Source organism: Anarhichas minor, unplaced genomic scaffold, assembly GCF_050575085.1.
Source record: "Anarhichas minor isolate MPS153535 unplaced genomic scaffold, ASM5057508v1 ptg000051l, whole genome shotgun sequence".
NCBI classification, from domain to species: domain Eukaryota; kingdom Metazoa; phylum Chordata; class Actinopteri; order Perciformes; family Anarhichadidae; genus Anarhichas; species Anarhichas minor.
Genome location: NW_027466497.1, coordinates 5,797 through 28,785, shown reverse-complemented (window position 1 = coordinate 28,785; position 22,989 = coordinate 5,797). Strand labels below are relative to the sequence as shown.

The 22,989-nt window shown below is 41.8% G+C and overlaps 3 protein-coding genes and 1 long non-coding RNA gene across 15 annotated transcripts in view; 2 read left to right on the top strand and 2 right to left on the bottom strand.

Annotated features, from left to right (window-relative positions):
- Positions 1 to 2,288, bottom strand: part of ago2 (argonaute RISC catalytic component 2) — a 17,879-nt gene extending 15,591 nt beyond the window's left edge. For 2 of the 10 annotated variants that reach the window (XM_076112758.1, XM_076112759.1), the window contains exons 1-2: positions 714 to 2,288; positions 26 to 53 (exon numbers count right to left, since the gene is read on the bottom strand). In XM_076112758.1, coding sequence (XP_075968873.1) covers positions 26 to 53; positions 714 to 792 — 107 coding nt within the window. In that variant the 5' untranslated portion in view covers positions 793 to 2,288. Of the gene's footprint in view, positions 1 to 23; positions 54 to 713 lie in introns of all 10 variants that reach the window. The other 8 variants (XM_076112765.1, XM_076112766.1, XM_076112763.1 and 5 more) reach the window with 7 other exon arrangements.
- On the top strand, positions 456 to 22,989 carry LOC142972012 (uncharacterized). 2 transcript variants are annotated; one of them, XR_012959432.1, is made up of 3 exons: positions 456 to 3,082; positions 15,895 to 16,005; positions 21,827 to 22,989. It is a non-coding gene; the product is annotated as an uncharacterized LOC142972012 (long non-coding RNA). The 2 variants fall into 2 exon arrangements; XR_012959431.1 differs by having other exon boundaries at positions 15,895 to 16,011.
- Positions 3,089 to 6,395, top strand: dlx5a (distal-less homeobox 5a). The gene is made up of 3 exons (XM_076112774.1): positions 3,089 to 5,076; positions 5,502 to 5,686; positions 5,882 to 6,395. Exons 1-3 carry the CDS (start codon positions 4,719 to 4,721, stop codon positions 6,194 to 6,196), a joined length of 858 nt encoding a protein of 285 aa, XP_075968889.1. The 5' UTR covers positions 3,089 to 4,718; the 3' UTR covers positions 6,197 to 6,395.
- On the bottom strand, positions 10,743 to 12,448 carry dlx6a (distal-less homeobox 6a). Of its 2 annotated transcripts, XM_076075286.1 has the most exons (4): positions 12,085 to 12,448; positions 11,579 to 11,581; positions 11,246 to 11,436; positions 10,743 to 10,982 (listed from the first exon to the last, which is right to left on the bottom strand). In XM_076075286.1, exons 1-4 carry the CDS (start codon positions 12,389 to 12,391, stop codon positions 10,743 to 10,745), a joined length of 741 nt encoding a protein of 246 aa, XP_075931401.1. In that variant the 5' UTR covers positions 12,392 to 12,448. The 2 variants fall into 2 exon arrangements, with proteins under 2 accessions (XP_075931401.1, XP_075931402.1); XM_076075287.1 differs by lacking the exon at positions 11,579 to 11,581.

Here is a 22,989-nt window from a genome sequence, read left to right as displayed (position 1 = left end):
TACATCTTGTTGGACAAACATACCATTGGCTGGGCAGTCTTGAAGTTGTTCGTCTGCCATTTAATGAAAAAGAAATTACAGTTGTCAAAGTTATTGATCTGAAATTAAGCTTCTGAATGTCTGAGGGGAAGAAGTGAGCACGCAGTTACAGAATCAAGTCTCCAATGTGTGAATATTTGGACCTTCCCGGCTCCAAATCAGAACCAGTCTGATAAGTTTTTATTAAAAAGGTGTCGTCCATTTTTTTTGGGTATTATCCTGGAGAAGCTACACTAAGCTTTCATCGCAGGCAGACGGGCTGAACCTAGAAGCTTCATATCTGCAACTTCAGATATGAAGGGCCCACTCTCATCTCCCCTCAGCGCCTTATCTTTGTGCTCCAGCTCTGTTCATTCAAACAGAATAACACCCAGAAAACATGGTAACATACTGTACGGTGGTTTTAATCTAACAACCTCTAGAGTGGGGATACCTACTGCCATTGACAGCACAAAATGAAGGTGCATTTAGAGGAAATTGACTATCTAGAACGACATTGTCTTCTTTGGAAGTGTACCATTTCCAGGACAATTTATATATTCAGTCAGACGGTTTAATCGTACTTCAAATGAGTACACATGGTGATGCTTGAATGGTGTAAAAATGCAAGATGTTGCCACTTAAACTGGACTGATGTTGGGACCAGTATCAGGCTTAAAATAGGAAAAGCTTACCAGAGCCGGTGGACCCAGAGGAACGGGGTCCCTCCTGCATCTCGGTGGCTACAGAGGACATAAAATAACATTGTGACATTTGATCTGACACACATTTTACTTAAAACACATAGAGAGGTGAAAAACATGCATTTGAGTCACTTAACACATGATATAAATATAGGTTTACTGCTTTACAAGTTAACAAAAATAACTTATGAAGTGGCACAGAGTACTACCTATCTCTATACATTTCCATGGTGAAGGCTTTAATTCAGAATGTCTTGCTCTCTTATCACTTCTATAACGCCATCGTCCACATTCAAGGGTGCCTCTTTTTTTTAAACTCTTATCAATATGCAAACAGATTGCCAGCCTACTCGATTCCTCCCAACTCTGCTGAAGCTACCCGTAACTCAAGGACATGATTTCTCCTGGAAATGACCAGATCAAGCTCGTCAATTCATATTTAGTGCAAAGAAAACAGAGATCCCTCCAGCAGCATGGAAAACAAGCCATAAAATAACTATAATCTGTCCAATGACAGAGAGAAAAAGTTAGCAAATGCTATAATATTCTAACGTAATTGTCTAATAGCCAAATAAGAGTAAACTCTTGCGGTACACTGTAATTGTACAAACCCTCAGTCAAACTTCACATGCCTAATTTACGTTTACTTTACGTTATATGCTCAATGTCAATAAATTGCGTGTTACATTGACAGAGCGATCTGATGGCTCCGGGATCAAAAACGATGTAACATAACTAAATTAAAGTTGGATGCTGTTAGCTAAGCATTGCTAAGATTGGTGTAGAGATTATTTAGCATGGCCGGCCGCTACACATCGCTTTATCTGCTGTACTTAAGAGTCAAATAGTGAGACACTCGTAAACAACGATCGCTGTGTTTACACTCGTGTGGCTCATTGAGAAAACACTCGCCAGTCGATCCCACAACATACCGCATTGAGCAGCTACCGACAACAAGTTGGGTAAACGAGGTAACGTTAGCGTTGATGCTAAGTATGCTAACAGCGGCTTCTTGTTGTTGCACGCTAGCTTAAGCTAGCCTTTACTACTAATGCCGCTACTTAAGACTGGGACGACAGGTGATCAAAACATTGTTTGAGATTCATAATACTACATAATAATACATTTAAAAAGAGTCGAGTACGTGTGTCAGAAATATAAATGTAGCAGCTAAAATGCTACAAATGGTGTGTTCATTTTTAGCTATCCGCATCACTTGCTAATCACGATGCTAATGTTAGCTGCTCCACTTACCTCCAGCAGAGGAATACATTTTGTCGACTTTTTTTAAGCGTGTCGTGGACGTACAGAATACTCCACTCTGATTTGGCCAAATTCCCCCTTAACTCATGCGTGATCGTAAAAGTATGTATATGTACAAGAGCGAGGGATGAAGCTCGGTTCGGAAATAAAGATAATTAGTTAGCCAAGTGGTAAATATTTGGAGTCTCTCATCCTCAGCACGGCCCCATCCCCCCAACACACAAAACGGGAGCCGAGAGAAAAGATAGCACAGACAAGAACCATGCAGGCCAAGAGGATGCCTCCCTTATACTTCCGGCTTCGGTCACTTCCCGGCGTTAAGCAGCCTAAACCTTTATATTTATACTTTTTGGTTGGTTGTCATAAAATATGTATTTTTCCAGCCAATGCAATAGTTTGAATTGTTAAAAAATAGTTACATTTCTGTGACATTTATTGAAGCTCGACACCTTTGTAAAGGAAAATTATTATTATTATTTAACAAGTACGTGCTGTTTATTTATTTGATTATTCTATTTTACTTTGCATTATTTACAGTGAAGAAAAACTCTCAAACCTGTTTACCAATGTTTTACGCACGCGTGAAATGCTTACATTTTAGTTTACATTAATATGATTCAGAGGGGAACTCTCTTGCCAGTTGAACTCATCAGTGACGTCAGACGTACGCGACGTGCGCGCTCTCAGTCTGGACTCGAATTTAAAACCACACAACAAAACAAAAGTAGTTTTATTCATAAAATCATGGCCCTCTATCATAAAGATAAACCATAGAGCATAGTAAAATATGTGATTTATTCTAGTAATATAGTATTATATCAAAGATTAAATTATATTAAATAGTATTCTCGGTGGGGGGAGTACTTCCGGGGTATCAAAGTCAGGTGAGCCAACGTGAAAGTATTTAAACAATCTTCCAACACTTAGTCCTGTTTGCCAGTTCAGTTATTGATATAAGAAAAGCATAACAATGTGCACAGAATGTTCAACAAGGGAAAGTAGTTTGTTGAGATTACTTGTTGACTTGAAGCAGTATAACACAAGAATACGGTTTATGGAATAAAAGCATTGGGTTCCAGGTGAAGTACCTTACACAGGTAAGAGTTGAATGGTATGATATACATCTTAAACATTGTTGAATTGTTAAGGAATTATGCGTAATGTGTATATAATTAGCCTAGTAGCCTCGTAGTTTAAACATATAGACTAGACAGTGAAAGCGTCAGGCTTATTTCAGATAATTAAGTGCAATTAAAAAAGCCGGTGTTATGTCAAAGTCTGCTCCCCCTTCAAATAGTGTCTCCCTCCTGGTAAAGTGACAGCGCCCCCGTCGGCGGTCGGGGGATAAGGATTGTTCGGGTGGGGGAAACAGTATTCAACATACCTGTGTAATCAATGCAGCTTTACGTCCCTTTTCCTATGCACTGTGTATAGTGTACACATTCGATACTGGGTACAATGTATCCAGCTTATGACACGATACTGGCAATATGATACAATGTAATGGTAATCCAGTGATTTCTATATTCACACGTGTTTCCCTGAAGCTGTTTGGTCAAAATTGTTTGTTTTTAATAATTACGTGTTAACCTTGATTTTTTTAAAAAGTGGTCTAATACGGTGATATCAAATTCCTCCATTTTTCTTTGTCATTATATTTCTTTGTGGGTTTGCCACTCGGCTGAGCGTGGAGTGCCGCTCCCCAGTTTGGCCACTGGTCGGCGCTGTTCACCACTGAATATTTAGGCTGGGGGGGGGGGGGGCTGAGCGTTGATTTTGTATTCTCGACAGCAGGTTTTAAAATGAGATAAGATGCGATGAATCTTTAATGGTCCCTTTGGGAAAGATGGTCAACTTTTTTTTTTGCATTATTATAACACACCAATCCAAGTACAGTTGGAATGGATTTGAAAAAAAACATGTGGAAGGGTAATTATAGTTAAGTGTGTAATCTATTTTATAGCACATTATATATATTGGATTCGCTGATTAATATATTGGGCATATTGGACGTTTAACACTGTTAGATCTATATTTTTAGGAATATATAATCAGGTCTAGCCTATGACTGTTAAAATAGAAAATAATAAGCATGCGTGCTCAATAATAAGTTATTCTGTTTTATGTATATTATTTCTCTTTTATGTGAAATGATTGAAACATTTGATTTGGTGCTGTTCATTTGCGGTTGTTTGGCGGTAAAAACAATAATAAAATAACGCTGAGTGTGATTTAATAACAAAATGTATGAATACAGAATAATGAAGACAGTCGTAATAACCGGTCAGTCTTACAGCAGGAGGCCTTTTTGGTAATCAAGTTGTGTCCCTCTAATTCATCCTCCTTAAACGTCGATTGGTGACACGGCCAACACTATAATTGCTCCCATTGATTGATCGTATAAAACACAACAATGCAGCCTCATAGCCCGGGTGGTTTCCCCCCCTATAAGAAAGCTGGCTGAGTGAATTGGGTGTAGCTGTGTCTGTGTGCGCGCCTTGGCCAATGGAACCAGATCCTCCCTGCAGTGCGTAAGAGCGCGATTTAGGATTTAACCAAGTCTTTGCTGCGGGGCTGGCTGCAGTCTTCACCAGAGCCCGACGGCCCGAGAGCCTTTTAAAAATGCCAGTGTAGTTTTCACACCACTTTGGAGTCAGACTGCCTCGATTCTTTTTTTCTTTTTTCGTCTTTCGCTAATCAAATAAAACAAACCCACGCGTTCCCCTTCGAAGTATGACTGGAGTATTCGATCGGAGGATCCCGAGTGTGAAAACTGCAGACTTCCAGAGCTCATTTCAACTCTCTACCATGCACCACCCGTCTCAGGAATCTCCTACTTTACCCGAGTCCACCGCCACGGATTCTGGCTACTACAGTCCCGCCGGTGGAGTCCCTCACGGCTACTGTTCGCCCAGCTCCACCTCGTACGGGAAGCCCCTCAATGCCTACCAGTACCAGTACCCGGGTGTAAATGGATCCGCTGGAAATTACTCGACAAAATCCTACACCGACTACAGCTCGTACACGACCCCCGCTTACCACCAGTACGCTGGGACTTACAGCAGAGTGCAAGCCCAGCCGAGTCCACAAGGTAAGGGCCGCAGATTTGTCCATTATGATGCCATTTAAAGAGCAAGTTATTATTGGAAAATTACTTGTCAAATAACCGAATTGTAACATGTTGATTTAAAAAATAAAATCATTCCTTCGTATTTTTTTTAATGACTGTTACGCATAAATATCCAATAATGTGCAATATGAAGCTAAATAAAGAAATATGGATTGAATGGTAATTTTTGTTTATTTGTAAACCTGTCATTCAACGTGATTTTTAAGTATTACAGAAGTTGCTTTCCTTTTTAGCCAGCCTGCAATTAATTTGGTTTATGATATTGGATTTTCTGAGGATTTAAGAGATATCGGCGACAACCCACACGAACAAAATATATTTAAAAAAACACTGCAATTTGTAATAAACCCACATGCTTATGCTTGTTATTGTTATTTTTTTAACAGAAAAAGAGATAAGCGAGCCTGAGGTGAGGATGGTGAACGGCAAGCCGAAGAAAGTGAGGAAACCCCGGACAATCTACTCCAGCTTCCAGCTGGCCGCCCTGCAGAGGCGGTTTCAGAACACACAGTATCTGGCGCTGCCGGAGAGAGCCGAGCTGGCCGCCACGATGGGACTCACGCAAACACAGGTGAGATTTTAGATCAAATTCTGTCTTCCCCCATTTGCATATTTACATGTTTATAACGCCTCTTCGGTAGAAATATTGACCGTATTGGCGCTTTGTTTCTGTGCGCCTTTACGCACCGTGCCTCCCCTGAAACCATTGTTTCCAAACGGTTATACACGAGATATTAATGCCGCTGTGTTTCCATCTTTTCCAAAGGTAAAAATTTGGTTCCAGAACAGGAGATCAAAACTGAAGAAGATCATGAAAAACGGAGAGCTTCCCCCGGAGCACAGCCCCAGCTCCAGCGACCCCATGGTGTGCAACTCTCCACAGTCCCCGGCCGTTTGGGACACGCAGGGCCCCTCCAGGCCGCACAGCCTACAGCCACAAAACATCAACACGGCGGCTTCTAACTTTTTGGAAAACTCTGGGTCATGGTACACCTCTGCCAGCAGCTCCATGACTGCCCACCTGCAGACCCCTAACTCGATACAGCACTCATTGGCTCTTGGAGCGGGGACATTATATTGAAAAAAAAAAACCCTGTTGTTCATTTCAGATCTTTTTTTTTTTTCTCCTTCTATGGGACTCGTGTTCAAATTTCAGAGGAATATGCAATGTATTTGATGACAGTCATAGAAGAAACGTGTAAAATGTGTAAATGTGTGCATGTAATTTATTGCATTTTGGAAGACTATTAAACGTTTAAATGGACAATGGAACTTTGAAACCTCCGGCCTCACCGCAGTCTCTTGTTATTTTAACCCTCAGTTATTTACACTTAAAATCACGACAAAGACTCACAGACATAAATGACGTTTGTGAGCCTCAGATGACACAAGGCTGTAAATCACAGCTGTTCCTTATTGAGATTAATGTAGAAAGTGTCGTAATAATTGGTAGTTTTCCGTCGCCATAATACCCAGGATTTATATTTATTCTGTGAATTTTATTTTGTATTAGATTTATTACGCAGACAGACAGCAATCGTCGAGGAGAAGGGGATAAACGAATATCTGCCTTAGGAATGTGCCTTCATTTTCCTTTATGATCAGGCTCATTTTAATCTACATTTATGAAGATAAGGAAGGAAAATAATTACAGTGCAAATGTATGGTTTTATTAAACAGACATTAAACAAACATGTGTTATTGAAAATACATTTCTGAGAAAACCATGGCTACTACAAGTGTAAGCCTTATAATTAGCAACACTTACCAACATTGAATACCGGTGTTTCTTGAACTGCATTGATTTATCCATTAATATTCCTGTTGTGATTTCAGCAAAATATTATTATAATGGTCCTATAATATTTTATAAAGACGGATATTGTGTCTATAGAAGACAAGTGGCGCATTTGCTTGATATTTTTCCTGTAATCTAATTTATGGTGTTATTAAATGCTTTGTATCCGGATATTGTTATAATAATCCATCTTTTTTTTAACCCAACATTAATTCCACAGTATTTTCCTGTGTATTTCCCCTCATATCTAATATTCGGATATGAATTATTTTAATTATTATTATTATTGTGATTTTATTCACTACTGCCTCTGATCACCACCAGAATGATCACCTTTTCATCACTCGTATTGTATTTTAGTGCAGAACCTGATTGAGCCTTTCAGTTCCAGCTCGTCTGTAGAGAAAAAGCCTGCTTCTCGCAGCAGACAGTCTGCAGTCGCTCTCGCTTTGTGTCCCCTACAATTAGCCGCTTTGAATGGCAGAGAGGAGGCGAGGGGGGCGGCACGGAGATCTGAGACAATCCGCATTCCTGTGGGGGTAGACCGGCTCCAGAGCCCTGCCACTCCCGGCCGCAGCCCACCTTCCGGGTGAAATAAAAAAAAGAGAAAAGGAAAATCCTCCACAAATTCACCATGTTATTAGCAGCCAGTAATACCAGCGCTGCCGCTGCAAAAACCACTAAACAAACCGTGCCACTGTGGGAAACATTGGGGATTTGAATATTGATCTAATTGAATTTGCCCGGCCATATGCTCAAAGATAGAAGAGAGTTTTTGCAAACGAACATGTTTCACAAGCCCCCCCCCCCCCCCACACACACACACACACCACACACACTAAACAACACTGTATCTGACCCACACTGACCCATGCATGTTACCACTTCCACCTGACACAGAATTCCTCGTCCTGATTGCAGCCTACTGAATACACGTTACACACACACACACACACACACACACACACACACACACACACACGGGAGCAAACAGAACATTTTCTTTTTATTCTGAAACACCACCGTGCTTGTTAGTTTTCTGCCTAACTTACTTATGCTGTAGGCTAAACGGTAGTCCTGTAATTACAATGGGAGCAGGTCACTCGAGAACTTTAGATTTTTCACATTGCACGTGCACGCTCTCAGTGACACTCAGGCGCGCGCTCAACCTCGTGCACAGGGGCACACATAGGCCTTTATATCTCCGTCATACACACACACACACACACACATACACATCACTACTGTATGTCCCCCAATCAATTTCTCTCTCTCTCTCCCAAACAATTTTCTCTCTCTCTCTCTCACTACACACACACACACACACACACACACACACACACACACACACACACACACTAGTGGTGCCATTATATCGAGAGCCCCCGTTTATTTCCAACCGAACATTTTCCACTCAGTTTCCCCCCATTTCGCAAATCGAGTCTAAATAATGACAGTTAGCTTTACTGGACAGCTTCAACTGTAACACTCCACAATAATTATTCTCCAGGATTAGGGCCTCCATTATCATAATCTGGACATTGACAATTACCTATAATTTGCAAAGATGCGCTTGGTTCTTGATTGCAGAGGGCTTTTTATTTTTTTTCAAGCTCGCCATCACTAAACAGTGACAGTAATAACAGCTAATTTTGCAGGCAATATATAAGAGCTAACCGGGGTGTGCAAACACTTTCCCACCTGGATTTGCTTATTCAACCACCGGCAGTAAAACCGTGCAGAGCTTATTTTGGGGATTTTCTATGCTAGAGAAGCGGACAAAGGTAAGGACGAGTCTTATTTTCATGCCTGTGACTACTCCTGGTCTTAAAGGAGGCTGAGTATTAGTTAAATCGTGTAGTCTGGGATTGACAGAGAAATGGAAACATTTAGCATTTTCCTAAAACGATTTATCTGCTGGAGATGTGTATACTATTTGGATTGTGGATGTGTTGTGAGGGGTTGCTCCGGCGCTACAGTTAATGTGGGGATCATTGTGGGAGATCTTGCCAGGTGCTGTATAGGAGCTTTTATGCTTTTATACGAGAAGCCTGCTGCATATAGTGCACCAGCTCCTGCTGATAGAGCACACAGAGCAAGAAGTGACACGTCCCTCATTGCACCCCCCCCCCCCCCCCCCCCCCCCCCCCCCCCCCCCATATATGTCACTCTACTGCACTTTACTTTACATCATCTGTCTTTATATCTCATCAATCATCTTATCTCATCTATCTATCTATCTATCTATCTATCTATCTATCTATCTATGTCATTTAGCTCATCAAAGCCCTTTTTCCCCCATTTGCAAAACACGATGAAACGTGTCAGTTCTTAGAGCTGAATAACCCAACTGTGTATTTATGAGCCTTGTTGATGTTTACTCGACTGCTGCTTCGGGCTCCCTGCAGCCTGCAGATGAGGGTGCACATGGCCCCCGTATAGCAGATAGGCCCCCCCCAGTCTGGGGGCCCAGGTATATAGCTGAATGTGCGCCAGTGGGACATCCGCGTCTTGACAGCTGCATGAAGCTTTTCAGCGTTGTAATTTCAGATAATATCCCGAGCGCTCACTCTTCTCGGCAATTTGTATGTGAATAAGCGAATAATTTCCCCTTTTGTTCCATCTGTGCTACCTCAAATCCAAATAAAGATGCCTTTTAGTATTAAAAGTGGTAGAAAATTACAGGTAATTATCTTTGACGGTAAAAACGCTGTAATCAGCGGGCTACATCAAAAATTACCCTAATTATGCCTGCATTTATGAGAATGGGAAAAAAAAGCCTCACTTGGATAAAAACCCACAAATTGTCCCAAATATCTCCTTCATATTGAACGCCGCTGCAGCTGGCTGCTTTGTTCAACATCGATCCCGTGGAGCTTGGCATTTAACGGCCTGCATTAGGACGGAGAGAAAGGAGAAAACATTTTGTCAATACCTCTAATAATTGAGGGTGAAATGACAAGATAAGCTGGACCTGGAGCAAATGTCTTTCGAGGTGAATGTAGACCACAGCGGGGCCGGGTAAGTTCATTTCCTCCGGTGTTGAGTGCATTTGCTAAATCTATATACAGTGGCGTGCTTCATCAGCCACCCAGCGCTTTGAATTTATTTTAAAACGTTGACTGATGAAATGGGCTTTTCACCGAGCACCGTGTCATTACCTCATGTTGTCTGTTAGAGGCTCGTACACACACCAGGGGGACGGGAAATAGGCCCGTTATAATGTGATGTTGGCCCAATATGAAGCATAAAAAGGGGGCCTAGTTTCAAATGAATTTATGAAATCATGCAACAGCAGCCATCTGTTTTGAGTCACGGTTTACTCAATCTGACAAAAACATAAAAAGTGTATGTACAACTCAAATCGCAGAATATATTTACAGACAGACAATTTGCTTGGTTTTGCATGTTGGAGAAACAACCCAAAAAAAAAGCAGTCAGGAGTCGCCCCCATGGCGACGGGCTCTGTGCGCCACAGCGCATGGAGGGTGTACGCAGTCTTTGCCCCAAAGTGGCGGAAATGTCACTGATAATATTTGGTATATTGACTTTCAAGATGTTGACATGAATGAAAGCATAACAAATATGCGAGCCCATTGAACAGCCATGTACGCTTTAAAAAAAATGGTTAGTCCCCTTGTTTGTGTCATCACACCGAGGCTTGGCTGCGGTTTTTTTTATCCTTCAGCAGAGGAGCAGCCGAGGGGTCCTTCTCCTCTCCAGCATCCAGCCTCTGCGCTGACACAAATTGTAGGCTACGTTGAAAACGGCATGGCGGAGATCCGGAGGCCTCCAGACAGCTCACCGAGCGTCCCCTTGTCTCGTCAGTCTATCTCTGCATCGAGTCTTGATGCGGGGAGGAATACCAGTGAGAGTAGCCGGGCATGTAGCTGTTGGCCGGCATGTTTACTCCTTTGGAAGAGGCCGAGACGTCCCATATCGGAGGGATGGTCGGGGAGCGCGGGGAGAGGGACATGGAGCCCGGAATAGGGTCGCTCTCGTGCGGGTTGACGCCTTGCTTGAGCAGTTTCTTGAACTTTGACCTCTTATTCTGGAACCAAATCTTTACCTGCGAGGGGGGAGAAGTGCGCATTAGTGAAGGACGTGGAGAAAAGAGCATGTGTTGAGTTGTGTGAAGCTCGGTTAGTTTCTGCAAAATTGCAAGTTATTAAATGTAATATAAATAAAGACCATTACCCAAACGAAAAAACAGCCAAATAATAATAATAGTAATAATAATAATGTCCTAATCTTTATTATAGTTATGTACATGAGGTTTCCAGGCGTTGATGTCAACATGTAGAGAGTGAGAGAGTGAATCCCTCCTCGTACCTGGGTTTGTGTCAGTCCTAAAGAGGCAGCCAGCTCGGCGCGCTCCGGTAAAGCGAGGTACTGTGTCTGCTGGAAACGGTGGTTCAGCGCTTGAAGCTGCAAACTGGAATAAATTGTCCGGGGCTTGCGAATCTTCTTGCCTTTCCCATTAAAACGAATTTCCCCATTTTCAATCACCGTCGTTTTCTGCTCTGCAACAAAAACAACCAATGTTAGTATTCAAATCCGCAGCCATGCGGACACATCATGCATTTCGCTGTGCATGGAAACACAAACGTGTCTAAACAGCTGCAATATTCCGCGAAGAGTAAATTCCGAGGCGCCGAACGAAACTGTCTTAAAAGCTGAAAAATCTCACATTGCCTTTAAGCGCCGTGGCAGCCAACAATCCTGCATACGCTGTCATATTTAGGATATTGCTGGTAATGACATGTCAATTAAATGCTAATTACAACATTCAAGGCGTGCGGGCTGCCTAATTTTCACGAGTAGTTGGTGAGGATTGCACGGTCGTGATGATCACACCCCGGGCATTAAAACAGGTTTTGTGGGAAGTGAGGGGAGTGCTAAACGGGACAGCAAGCAGGCGGAGAAGGTAATAGGCTGGATCGCAAATTATCCGTTGCCATTTACGCACGGTTTTTCTTCGATGCAATCGCCCACCTGAAAGATCATTCGTCCGGAATTTGGAGTGGCCGTGCGGTGACTCGGGCTTGACACCAACACCGGCAGTATAGGGGGAAAGAAGGCATATGCTAATAGGCTAACTGTCAACCGCCTGGGATGGACGCGACGCGGTGCGTTTTCCACTTGGCATGGTGGAAAAAGGGGTCTCTTACCTGTGCTGTCTAACCTTGTCTGTCCTCCCGTGTTGTTGTGATAGGACGGCAGGTACGGGCTGTGGTGCGGGTGGCTCACGTAGGGGTAGGGTAACGACCTGTTGTAGGTGTTGGTCCCGGTGTACGCGGTGTTGTCGTGCTGGTGGTGAGCGTGCGAGCCGGAGTGGAGACAGTGCAGCGGGTAGTGGCCGCCGGCCATCGACGGGGAGCTCTGCTGTGAGTGCGACTGCTGCCCAAACTCCATGAAAGCAGACTTGGACGAGTCCTGAGCCTCCAGACCGTCAGCCATCGTAGTCATGGTCATCATCGAATTTTCTGCCTTGAGAGCACTCACCCCCTCTCTCTCTCTCAAGACCAAATCGGTTTTCTCTCTCTCGCTCTGCTGTTGTCTCTCTCCTCTCTCCACCGCGAACAGATATTGTCCTATTAACACCCGGGTTTTTCCAGAGGCGTCTTTATTTCCCCCCTTGTTGTGTGATATTCTCGCTCAAAATGGTGGACGGTAGGAATAAGTTAAGGGAGAGATTTTAAGGTGGATTCTGTTAAAATTGAGCCCTTGCTTCCAGACTTGATGCAGACACTACAAGTAAAATGGTTTGTCTCCAAAGGGCAGCGCCTCCCGATTGGTCATCCAACCCAACGTCATCAGTGCTCTGCGCTTCACGGAGACTTGAGCTGGAGTTAACCCACCTTACCAGCTCCCACCACAACTATGGGGGAAATAATATATGGTGGGGAAAACGCATAATTCCTACAGACAAGCTTCACACGTAAAAACAGCTCTTTTGGAATCGCCGAGTCGGTTTAGTTTTTTCACCCAAATTACGCACGACGCGCAACATATAGCGCGTACTTTGATTTAGCCTGATGAGCCGGCAGTCTATATGTGCCTCATTGTTTCTCAGCCTTTAACTCCTCCTCTCTTTAGGAATTAATTACTTAAAGCAAAGCATCAACAAACATCCTTATTAACAATATTAAAGTCGAAATGGATTTTAATATGAAAATGATTCACGTACCAATATATTATTAACAGGATATCTATACATTTGAAAAATATTCGTTTAGATTGGATAGATATTTTGTATCAAATTTATAAACAGTCACAAAGTGTGGAATAATCATATTCGTATTATATACTTTGAAATATGTATTTAAACACTAAACATATTTATACAAAGTGGTCTGTTTTATGTCAAGGAAACTCCTGAAACAGGTGGAATCGCCTTGAAAATGAGTATAAATAGGCATATAACCACTGTTTTTTTGTTTAATTTACAAATCAGAATGTTTAATTTTTCTTTCTTTTTTTTTTACGAAGAATAAGTGTTTATGAAATTATTATTTTTTGGCAGTGTTTGCTTTGATGTCTCCTAATGAGCAGTCGCTCGTTGAGCCCCCCTCTGCTCTCCAAGTAACGTATATTATAACTGTTCCTTTTCCCTGCGGGCTACTGACCATATGATTAAGCATCTTCAGACAATTGAAAATACAGTACATGTGACACATCAAATAACAATATGCCTGAGGTACAATAGGTTATTTTGCACATAGAAGGGTGGATACCGTGATAAACTGACAGTGTCTTTTATCCCTGTTGTAATATGAGGCCTGATAGGGTCCTCAATATATGTAAATTATACAGTTTGCCTCTGAGGGCTGCGATGTTCGCATATAACATTCAAATTATATGTCCACGTACATTAATGCAGTAGGTATTCAAATCATGTTTATCACCACTTTCAGCTATATATATTTTTTTGCCGCAATGTAGCGTTCAGCAATTTCACCAAACAAAAATGGGCGATGAAAAATAATTATGGTTGCAATCAAGTTACTACGAAAACCTATTTGATTAGCGGCCACACTTTACTCAAATTGCAGCTATAAAATTAAGAACAATTCGTCTGTAATGATTATGGACTAGATTTATTTTGGGAGGGTGGAATAAAAGTGGATATAGCATAAATTATCCCCTAATTATACGCCAGTGTCGCCTCAATTATCCTCTTATAAAAAATGGTTGTCTAAATGCAGCGTTTAGTTTCAATTTTCTCCTTTTCTGTAACCAGAACTTGGTACCTTGCTATTATCGTTACGGTTGTTATTTACTTTGTGGGGATTTAAAAAGTGCACAACCCAGCCGGATAATCATTTTACAGCAGCGGACCGCGAGAGCAGCACAGAGGCAGGGATGTGAGGCGCAAGACGGATGTATTTTATGCTTCCAGATTCTCTTATTAATTTAAATCATATTTTAAAAAAACAAAACAGGGTGCTTCTTTTGTCGTCAGGAGCGTGGCAGGTAAGAGCTTCCTTTGAATGCTCCTTTTATGTTCACTGACACTGATGAATGATTTTATTGCCTCTGATAATCCCGTGTTTTAGGCACACACAGTGTGGCCGTCCAGACCTCGCAGGAGTCAGCACACCTTGGTCACCCCTCAGTGATCTAACATAGTGGCCAATTCCCCTGCCCGTGTTCCACTTGGACACGCAGAAGAGAAACCAGATCCTATACCTTTTCTAATCGCCTTTGAGTGCTACTACAAAGACGAACATGCTTTGCAGTGATGGTAGTTGCTTCCCCCCCTGCGGGCTAAAATATTCGGGGTATTAGGATGAGACGTCTTCCTTCATGTTTTGCAGCATCATCTGCGAAACCACCGCAGGATTATTGCAGCACATCTTAGTTACTTTGTGGGGTGTTCTGCGCGGTTAATGTCAAAGTCTTGGTGTCCCGCAGGCGTGTTTGGGAGGCTTTTTCTGTAGCACACTGAGATTAAGTGAAGTGGTGAAAGGACGGATTTGTTTTAACAGGGAGAACATGACATACTCGACCTCGGTGCTTTTGAAATGTTTAAGATGCATGCACGCTGACAACCGTGTCTGATTGCAAAAAGCACATGAAGAAACCAGCGGCACATACAGGACATCAGCGGACAGAATTCGTTAAAAATCAAAATGTTTTGAAATATTTGAAAACGAGACGTCGTGCCCCCAAAGCGTACCTATGCCCTCTGTTATACTCTGTCCTATTAAGAGTTCACAGCCTTATTCTGGAGGGAAATTATTTTATATTTCACTCCCTCCAAATGTCAATCACAAAATTAACTGAGTTCGGCTGCAAATCTAGAAATCACTTTGTCCCTAAGTAGATGATTGACCTTCAGCACAATCAATGGCCGTGGCGGTTTAGCAGAAGTGGTCTTTATTTCCAGCTGTCTTATAAACGCTGATGAATGACTCTCTAAAATCACTCCAGGCCTGGGATTTCCCTGACAATCCACTGTCTGCGTCGGGATACATGAAAGCTGAGAATATTTTACTCTGCATTTAGGTGTAACCTAGCGTTATTTGTATGGTTAACACGGTCGCTGCCAGTTTAGATATAATGAAGGCGAGCTATGGCACCTTAACCCAATTTGGCGCATGGAAGTTTCCACTAGAACGGTTCAAAAATATATAAAATACAACTAGTGTCCTCTTCTCTCTCCTCCTCTCTCTCTCTTTCTGAATGTGTGTCACTGACTGTTTTTTTTTTTTAAGTCTGCATGTATTTGCTTGTCTATTTTGCACACGTGTTAATCATATTTGAGCGCTAACACGGAGTTCCAGCAAAACACAAGTCATTATATTGTAGCGGGAGGCCGGGTTGTTTGCGGTCGGTCCCTCTAACAGTTAGTGACTCGCTCGCATGAAAAGCCACCCCCTTCGGTTGCTCGGGGATCCGGGCGGTTTGGGGGACGCAGAGGCTTGTCCCTGCAGAGACCGGGAGGCACTTAAACAACATGTCTCCCTTCTCCGCAGCGCAAAGCCACTGGCGCTTCACAGACAGGCAGGCGTCGACGGCTCTCCGTGGCTGCCGTGTGAAGGGCGGGAAGTGGCGAGGAGAAGCGCAGATGCATCCTCCACACAGCTGTCAGCGTAACTACATTCAGAGGGAGCAACCCCTCACACAAACACACACACACACACACACACACACACACACACACACACACACACACACACACACACACACACACACACACACACATCCGTGCCCAAAATGACCACCGATCAGCCTTTAATGCTGGCAGAATTCATCCATGCCCAAATGGTGGAGCGCCGCTTTTACGCACTAATGCAAACCCACTTATGCAACGCTTTGATGTGTTTCCTGAAAGCGCACAACTACACCAAGAAAAATTAGTGCGGTTTTGTCATAAAGAAAGCCACGCGCCCCCCTCCCAGGCAGACGACTGTTTACAATAAGTTTTGCATCATAAATTGGGATTGCATTATCTCTCCGGTAAATAGCTAAATTGGCATATGCATGGCCCCAGGTGCAGGCGAGCGGGGGACTTCAGATGGACCCAGCGTAGCGTGTTGCTTGTGAAACTAAATGACCACAAATAAGCAAAGGCCTGTAGCACCGAGTCTTCACAGCCTCTCATAGACTAATGGATTTAATTTGGCAGACTGAAGCTGCACTGGTCCCACTCAGGGCCCGAGTCCTAATTAAGACTGCTTGTTTCTCTTGTCGCCTCCTCTCACTGCATGTTTAGGTCCGGCTGAGTGATTGCATCGCTCGGTTTCCTGCAGCAGTCGGATGGTTGTTTTATGTTGTCATTCGTTTCTGAAATAAGGACACAAAAAAAAAAACCGGAAGCAGCCGGAAATTCAGTCGTTTGGTGAAATGTTACAAAATGTTTGATCATTCTGATCAGCAGAAGTGCGAGAAAACGACAACAATGTCTTTACATATTGGCCGTATTATATCAGTATTATTAAGACAATATGGAGAAATAAGGAGGGAGATATAAGGGCTTTGACATATACTTGTTGTCACAAATTGGCAGTTTTAAGCCCAGAGTGTCGGAATATATATATTTTATTAGTTTGGGCTCGGCGCTACTGGGTAACGTGCATAAGACCTGATGAACACGCCTGATCCTGTATACCGAATTAATAACAAAGGAGCTATATTCCAAAAGTTGATCAGAATTTTTCGGTGACATAAAAGACTATAGTGGCGGAGTGCGTGCATTGGACCCCCGTTTTTCCCCCTCTCGACTTAATACGCGACATTATTAGGTCTGACAGCACAGTGGTCGGTCTTGAAGGAGAGGATTTGGTCGATAGATGACAGACAGGAAGGCCAGCAATCATGGGCTCTTTTTTTATCAGAATGTACTGTTCGATGCCGTTTATCCCTGATGATAGAAAATTGCTCTGTTGCCAGGACGCTGCTTCTGAAATAGAGGGCAGGAGCAACATTTCCATTTTCCTGTTTGAAAGCCATTGAAATGAATTAGTAAAAAATGAAAAAAAAGAGGAAAAATGAGAGAGAATCCCCTGGTAAACAAAGGACAGCAAACAAAGATACCATTTTCTTTTGCCGAGAATCCACCCTCCTCATTTTACCCCCGGTTTTTTTTTCCTCTCCCTGCAGCAGAGTGAGGGTTTTACTTCAACAGTTGCAAATCACATGCTTGGCTTCTAATGCAGTCCAAGGCCTGGGCCTGTACTTCAAAGACAATCATTTATTTCCCAACCTCCTGGATTAATTAGAGCGCCTTTTCATCGGTCGTGACCGAGAGAAAAAAAAAAGAGATGCAGAAATTAAGAAAGAATACTTGACAAGGAGGAGCATTAAACAAACTCCTGAAATGTTTAATCATTAAGCGCAAATGAACAATAACCTGTGAAAAACTGAATAGGGAAGAATTTTTAAAGCATTTGGACTTGATCACACCTTGTAGCTGAAATTATACGCATGTCGTCATGTTTGTAATTTGTTATTCTTGAACATTTTGTGTCGAGACATTATGCTTATTATTGTTATTATTATTATTAGTGGGCTATTTTTCTTGATGTTTATGTTGTTGCTGCATGATGCTATCGCCATAATGACGTTCGTTCATTGTGTTTAAATCTTGTATTTGGTATTATGCTGCAGACAATCTTATTATACGAAGAATACAGATCTTTCTTAACTGAATATAATATAAATCGTATTATAGGAGGTTAAAAAACAAGCATATAATGTCAGGATGGAGGATATTCTTAGCCTCTTGTAAGGATTTTTCGTTATGGTTATATAATTAATTGCAATCTGAGGATTGTGTATCGGTGACACAGGCAGATCCTGTGGCGAGCTCATCATCAGAACAGATTGGAGGGTCACCCTCTGTGTCCGAGCAGGCAGGTGGTTTAAAAACCTCCACAGTGCTATGAGCGCGCCTCCAGCGCGTGCTACACGCTGCATGGAGTCTGATAGAGAAATAACACTCAAAACACTGGATTATAGTGACCCCTTAAAAAGGGATTTGATAAATTGTGCAAGGATCCTAAATGTCCAACCGTAACCGTGTCAGTCCTTGTAGGAGCATAGTAATTAAGATGCAATTATGGGGACTAAAGTCGCTGGATTATTAATGAGGTCTGGTAGGAACGATACTAATCTCGATTACAAATGCGAGGGATTAAAGGAAATAAATGAAACTTGCTACAAAATTCTTCATTTCACACAACACGTGAATCCTGTAATATGGTAGATCCAAATAAATAGTTAAATGCATTATAAGGCATGTGTGGACTGATGTGAGCACATTTTATGGGATAAGCATAAACGTGTTAAGTGTTGTCTCTGAAGGGTAATAATGACACTGAGATTTAGAATTTGGAGCAGTATCTGATGCATAAATACAACCGCTATCACCATTTAAAATCACATTTAGACCTGAATCTGAGCTTCAAACGGTTGCAACCCTTCAAACGCAACTAGATGAACCATATAAAAGAGGAATAAACACTGAGAAAGAATACTAAACTCTCCATGAAGTGCTTTGGCACTGGAGAAAATATAGACTTATACTGATCTTTTACAGGATTAAACTTTGCTATGAATAGGCCTGTGTGAAAACACTGAACAATCCTGTTCGGTGGGAATATTTTGTAGATACATCTCTCACAAGAACCCCCTCCCCCCCACACACACACATGCATATCCTCAATACACACATCACAAACTAATAAAGTAGTGTGTGTGTGTGTGTGTGTGGGGCTCTCATGCAGGAATGAATGCCCCACTGAAGGAAGTGCTGCACACAATAGCCAACACTGACTGCAAAATAAAAGGAGCTTGAAATTTAAGAGCACGGTGTGAAACGAAGTGGAAAACAAGTGCAGAGAAAGGGAGTCACACCTGGTGAGCTGTGGTGCACTGGACGAGATGCTGCTCGTGTTCTCGTGAGCTGTGCTGGGCTGTAGGAGTTTGTCAGGTGATAGCTGTGGACCTTTGTCTGCTGCACCCTATGACACTCCTACCTGAAACTGCATCTCAGATCAGGCTGGGTTTTGGTTGGGCCTTGGGCTCTGCCCTCCTAACACCTCGCTTTGCTCACATGAAGTTGGATTAACAGAGTGCATTTGTGCTAAACCTGACATTTTTACAAAGAGTAGGCCTGCAATCGAATCCTGCCTCCACATTCTTTTCTGGTTATTTTGCGTTGAAGATAAGAGAAAAGCAGGAAACATTCGTCTAATGTCTAAAAGTGCAGACAGGTCTCATCTAAAGACACAGTAAAAGGTTTTCTTTGTTACACAAGTTAATTATGCAAAATATTAAAGCTGAAAGTTGTTGCTTTTTACAAAGATTCTGATTAGAAAACATGTTTAGGAATATTTAACTTAAAAAAACAATGAAGATGTTTTTTTCCTCACAGCTCTCACCTGCAACATCATCACCATTAATATTACTATTATTATTAGCCGGCTCTTGATGTTTATTATGGTGCTTCTAATGTTGCTGCTATTATCATAATCATCATCATCATTACATTCATCACTTCTCCAGTTCCTTTTACAGTGTTTAAATCTTGCATTTACTATTGTACTGCTGCTAAATCCTTACAAATATTTTCATTAAAAAACACCAAAATATAGAACGGGTAGAAAAAAAATGAATATTACATAATTATGTTTATTGTAAGATGTTTAGAAAATAAGCAAAGTATGTCAGAATGCGCTGAGCACTACACAGACACATTTAAGATCTCTTTAATAATGCCACAGGATTATATAAACTACATTTAAAGTACTAAACAGACACTAAAGAGCTACATTGTGATGAACGTATAATGCAGAGGAAAGCCATTTCTAATATTAGGAGGTCTGTCTCACAGCTAAACACTGATAATACAATAATCATCCTTCTTTCAACGGTTCAGAAGAACCACTTTTTTGGTCAAAATGAACAATTGAAAAGTAAAAGACAAAATCTCTGTGTCGTGCAGCTTGATAATAAATATATTGTTGAATCAACCAGGACCATATAAACATCGCTTGAGCCTTGATAATGAAAATATTAGCTTTCTAACAGAATCACATAACTGCATGTGAAACAATTGCACCACGACAGTTCAGGGTCCTCTTAGTTAACAAACCGCAGATCACAGATCAGCGTAATGATTTGGCCAGGAGATCGTGTCCATAGCCAGCCTCATAATATCATAATTATTAATTCGTTGGCTGGAAAGCCCTCAGAGCCTTTATTTTCATTTGCTCTGAACTGTCAAATTCGAGTGGGGAGATTTTTTTAGGACTTTGTCCATTTTAGTGAAGTGAAGGTAGCCAATTATTGCCATCATTGCCCTTGAAAATGCATTACGCCTCACCTGAGGGCTCACTCAATCAAAGAGACTGAAGGGGCGATTAACAGATGACTTCTGACCTTAATCCATCGCAAAATCACCCAAAAGAGCCAGACAGCAATCAACATTTCTCCCTCAGTTTCATGTTGCAAACTTTCTTATTGTTGACATCTAACCTTGGTCATCATCATGGCAGTTCTGGGTTTGGGGCCTTGAACGTGGTTTGGCCACATTCATTCTAAGTTTGTTCAACCTTGAATTCTTTTTTGAGTCCATCAAACAGAGCAGTGTGTGAATCTCTCTGATTTTTATGAAAAATGTGTGTCAACAAAAATGTGTAACACTGTACTTTAAGTCCCTCTATTGAGCATTTATTAGCAGTATGTAAACATTTGATAAAAGGTTTATAACACTAGTTGTGAGCAGATATAAGTTAAGTCAAATTATAACCTCTCCTATGAAGACGTAGATCATTGCAACTGTGTCTACAATATTGTTATTCACTTATATCTGATTACAAACACAATTTTTGTTAAATTAAATGTTTTATACTGTTTTAAAATGGTAAATATGAGGACTTTGCATAAATTGCTATAGTTAAAGGTCAATTTAGATAATCAAAGAAAAATACTTCAAACTTACTTACAATATGTTTAAAATCAAACAATTGAAAGGTTTCAAGTAAAAAAATCAAAAAACAAATCAAGAAATTACCATGTCTGCATCATTATACTGTACAACCTGCAGTTTTAATTCAATTAAAACAAGCTCACTGTGCCAAGCTTCCTCTGGAGTATTGTCGGTCTGGCATTAGCAGCCTCCTCAGCTGGGGATAGATGAACACGAGTCAGGCTGGTGACGGCCTCTTCCACCTGAGTAATTAAAATGAGCACAAAGCTAGTGAATATACTGTCATGTTTTTAACAATCATTTCAATCACCAAATGTTGAAATAGATTTTTTTTTTCAGGAAATGCTTATGAATAACTTTTGTTTCCTCTTTGTCTCCCTGTTTTCCCCTCTCCAATATCTCTCCCTGGCTTTTCCATCACGCCCACCTTCCTCTCATGTCCCCCCCCCCCCCCCCCCCCCATGCATGTCCAGCCACTGGTCTCCATCTCTCCTCCATCCCGTCCCCTTCGCTCCTCTCCATATTCCTCTTCATACCCACTCTACCCCTCTCTTCCTCTCCCCCTCAACCTCGCTCCCTACCCCCCCCCCCCCCCCCAATAGGTACGCCTCCATCCTCTCTTGGCAGCTCCATCCCCCCCCCCCCCCTTCCTCCCTCTCCCTGGTTGGTTTCCACAGCTGTGGTGAGTGAGGGGCAGATGACCGGAGAATTGGCCCCTGGGAGAGTGCTGAGCCATCCTGGTGCTATTAGGCTCGTGGCTAATAATAGGTGTTTCAGACCAGGGGAAGATCAATCAGGGGGAATCATGGGGAATGTTCGGAGCAGCGCTTTTTACACATCGGCCCAGATGGATGAAATTACACTTGTCAGTTTTTAGTTGCATTACTCCCAAATTGGTTGTCTACTCTTTTTTTTCTCTCTCTCCCTCTCTCTCTCTTCTCTCCTTTCTCTCTCTTTGCCCTCATTCATGTGTCAGTGGCCCGCTAAAGGGATTCAGTGGTGAAATCCCTGTCATTTTTGTCTTTTCCCTGTTTAGCCCTCAGCCAGCAACTCTGTTGCCTGCATATGCGCTTAGAATAAATCAGTTTAAGATCTTGTCTCATGACTTGGGCATTGTCCATGTTAAAGGCATGGTGTGCAAGTCTGTATGTGCTTTGTATGTATAATATACATTTTTATTAATTCTCAAACACAATTTATCTGCAACTATTTTGATAATCAATTCATTATGTCAATGATTTTTCAAGGCAAAAATTCAAATTTTCCAATTTGCATTTGCTGCTTTTGTCTGTTCCATATCACAGTCAGCTGAATATTTTGGTGTTTTTAGACTGTTGGTCAGACAAAACAACACATTTGAAGATGTCACATTGCACTCTTTTCAATCTAATAGTCTGAAGTCCTCGTTTAGTTCTGAGTGTGAAATAAAGCCAAAGAATTATAATGTGTTTCTAATGTTATGTTGAATTACTCATATTTGTCTTCAAACCAAATTGATAAATGTGTAAAGTATACAGTCATTTTATTGTAATTGCAGAATTGTCTAATGGTGATGTAAATAAGTCTGTTAGGTGCAAATGAAACCTTTGTGCTGTATCTCACTGATTGAAAACTGAATAAAACACAGCACACAATA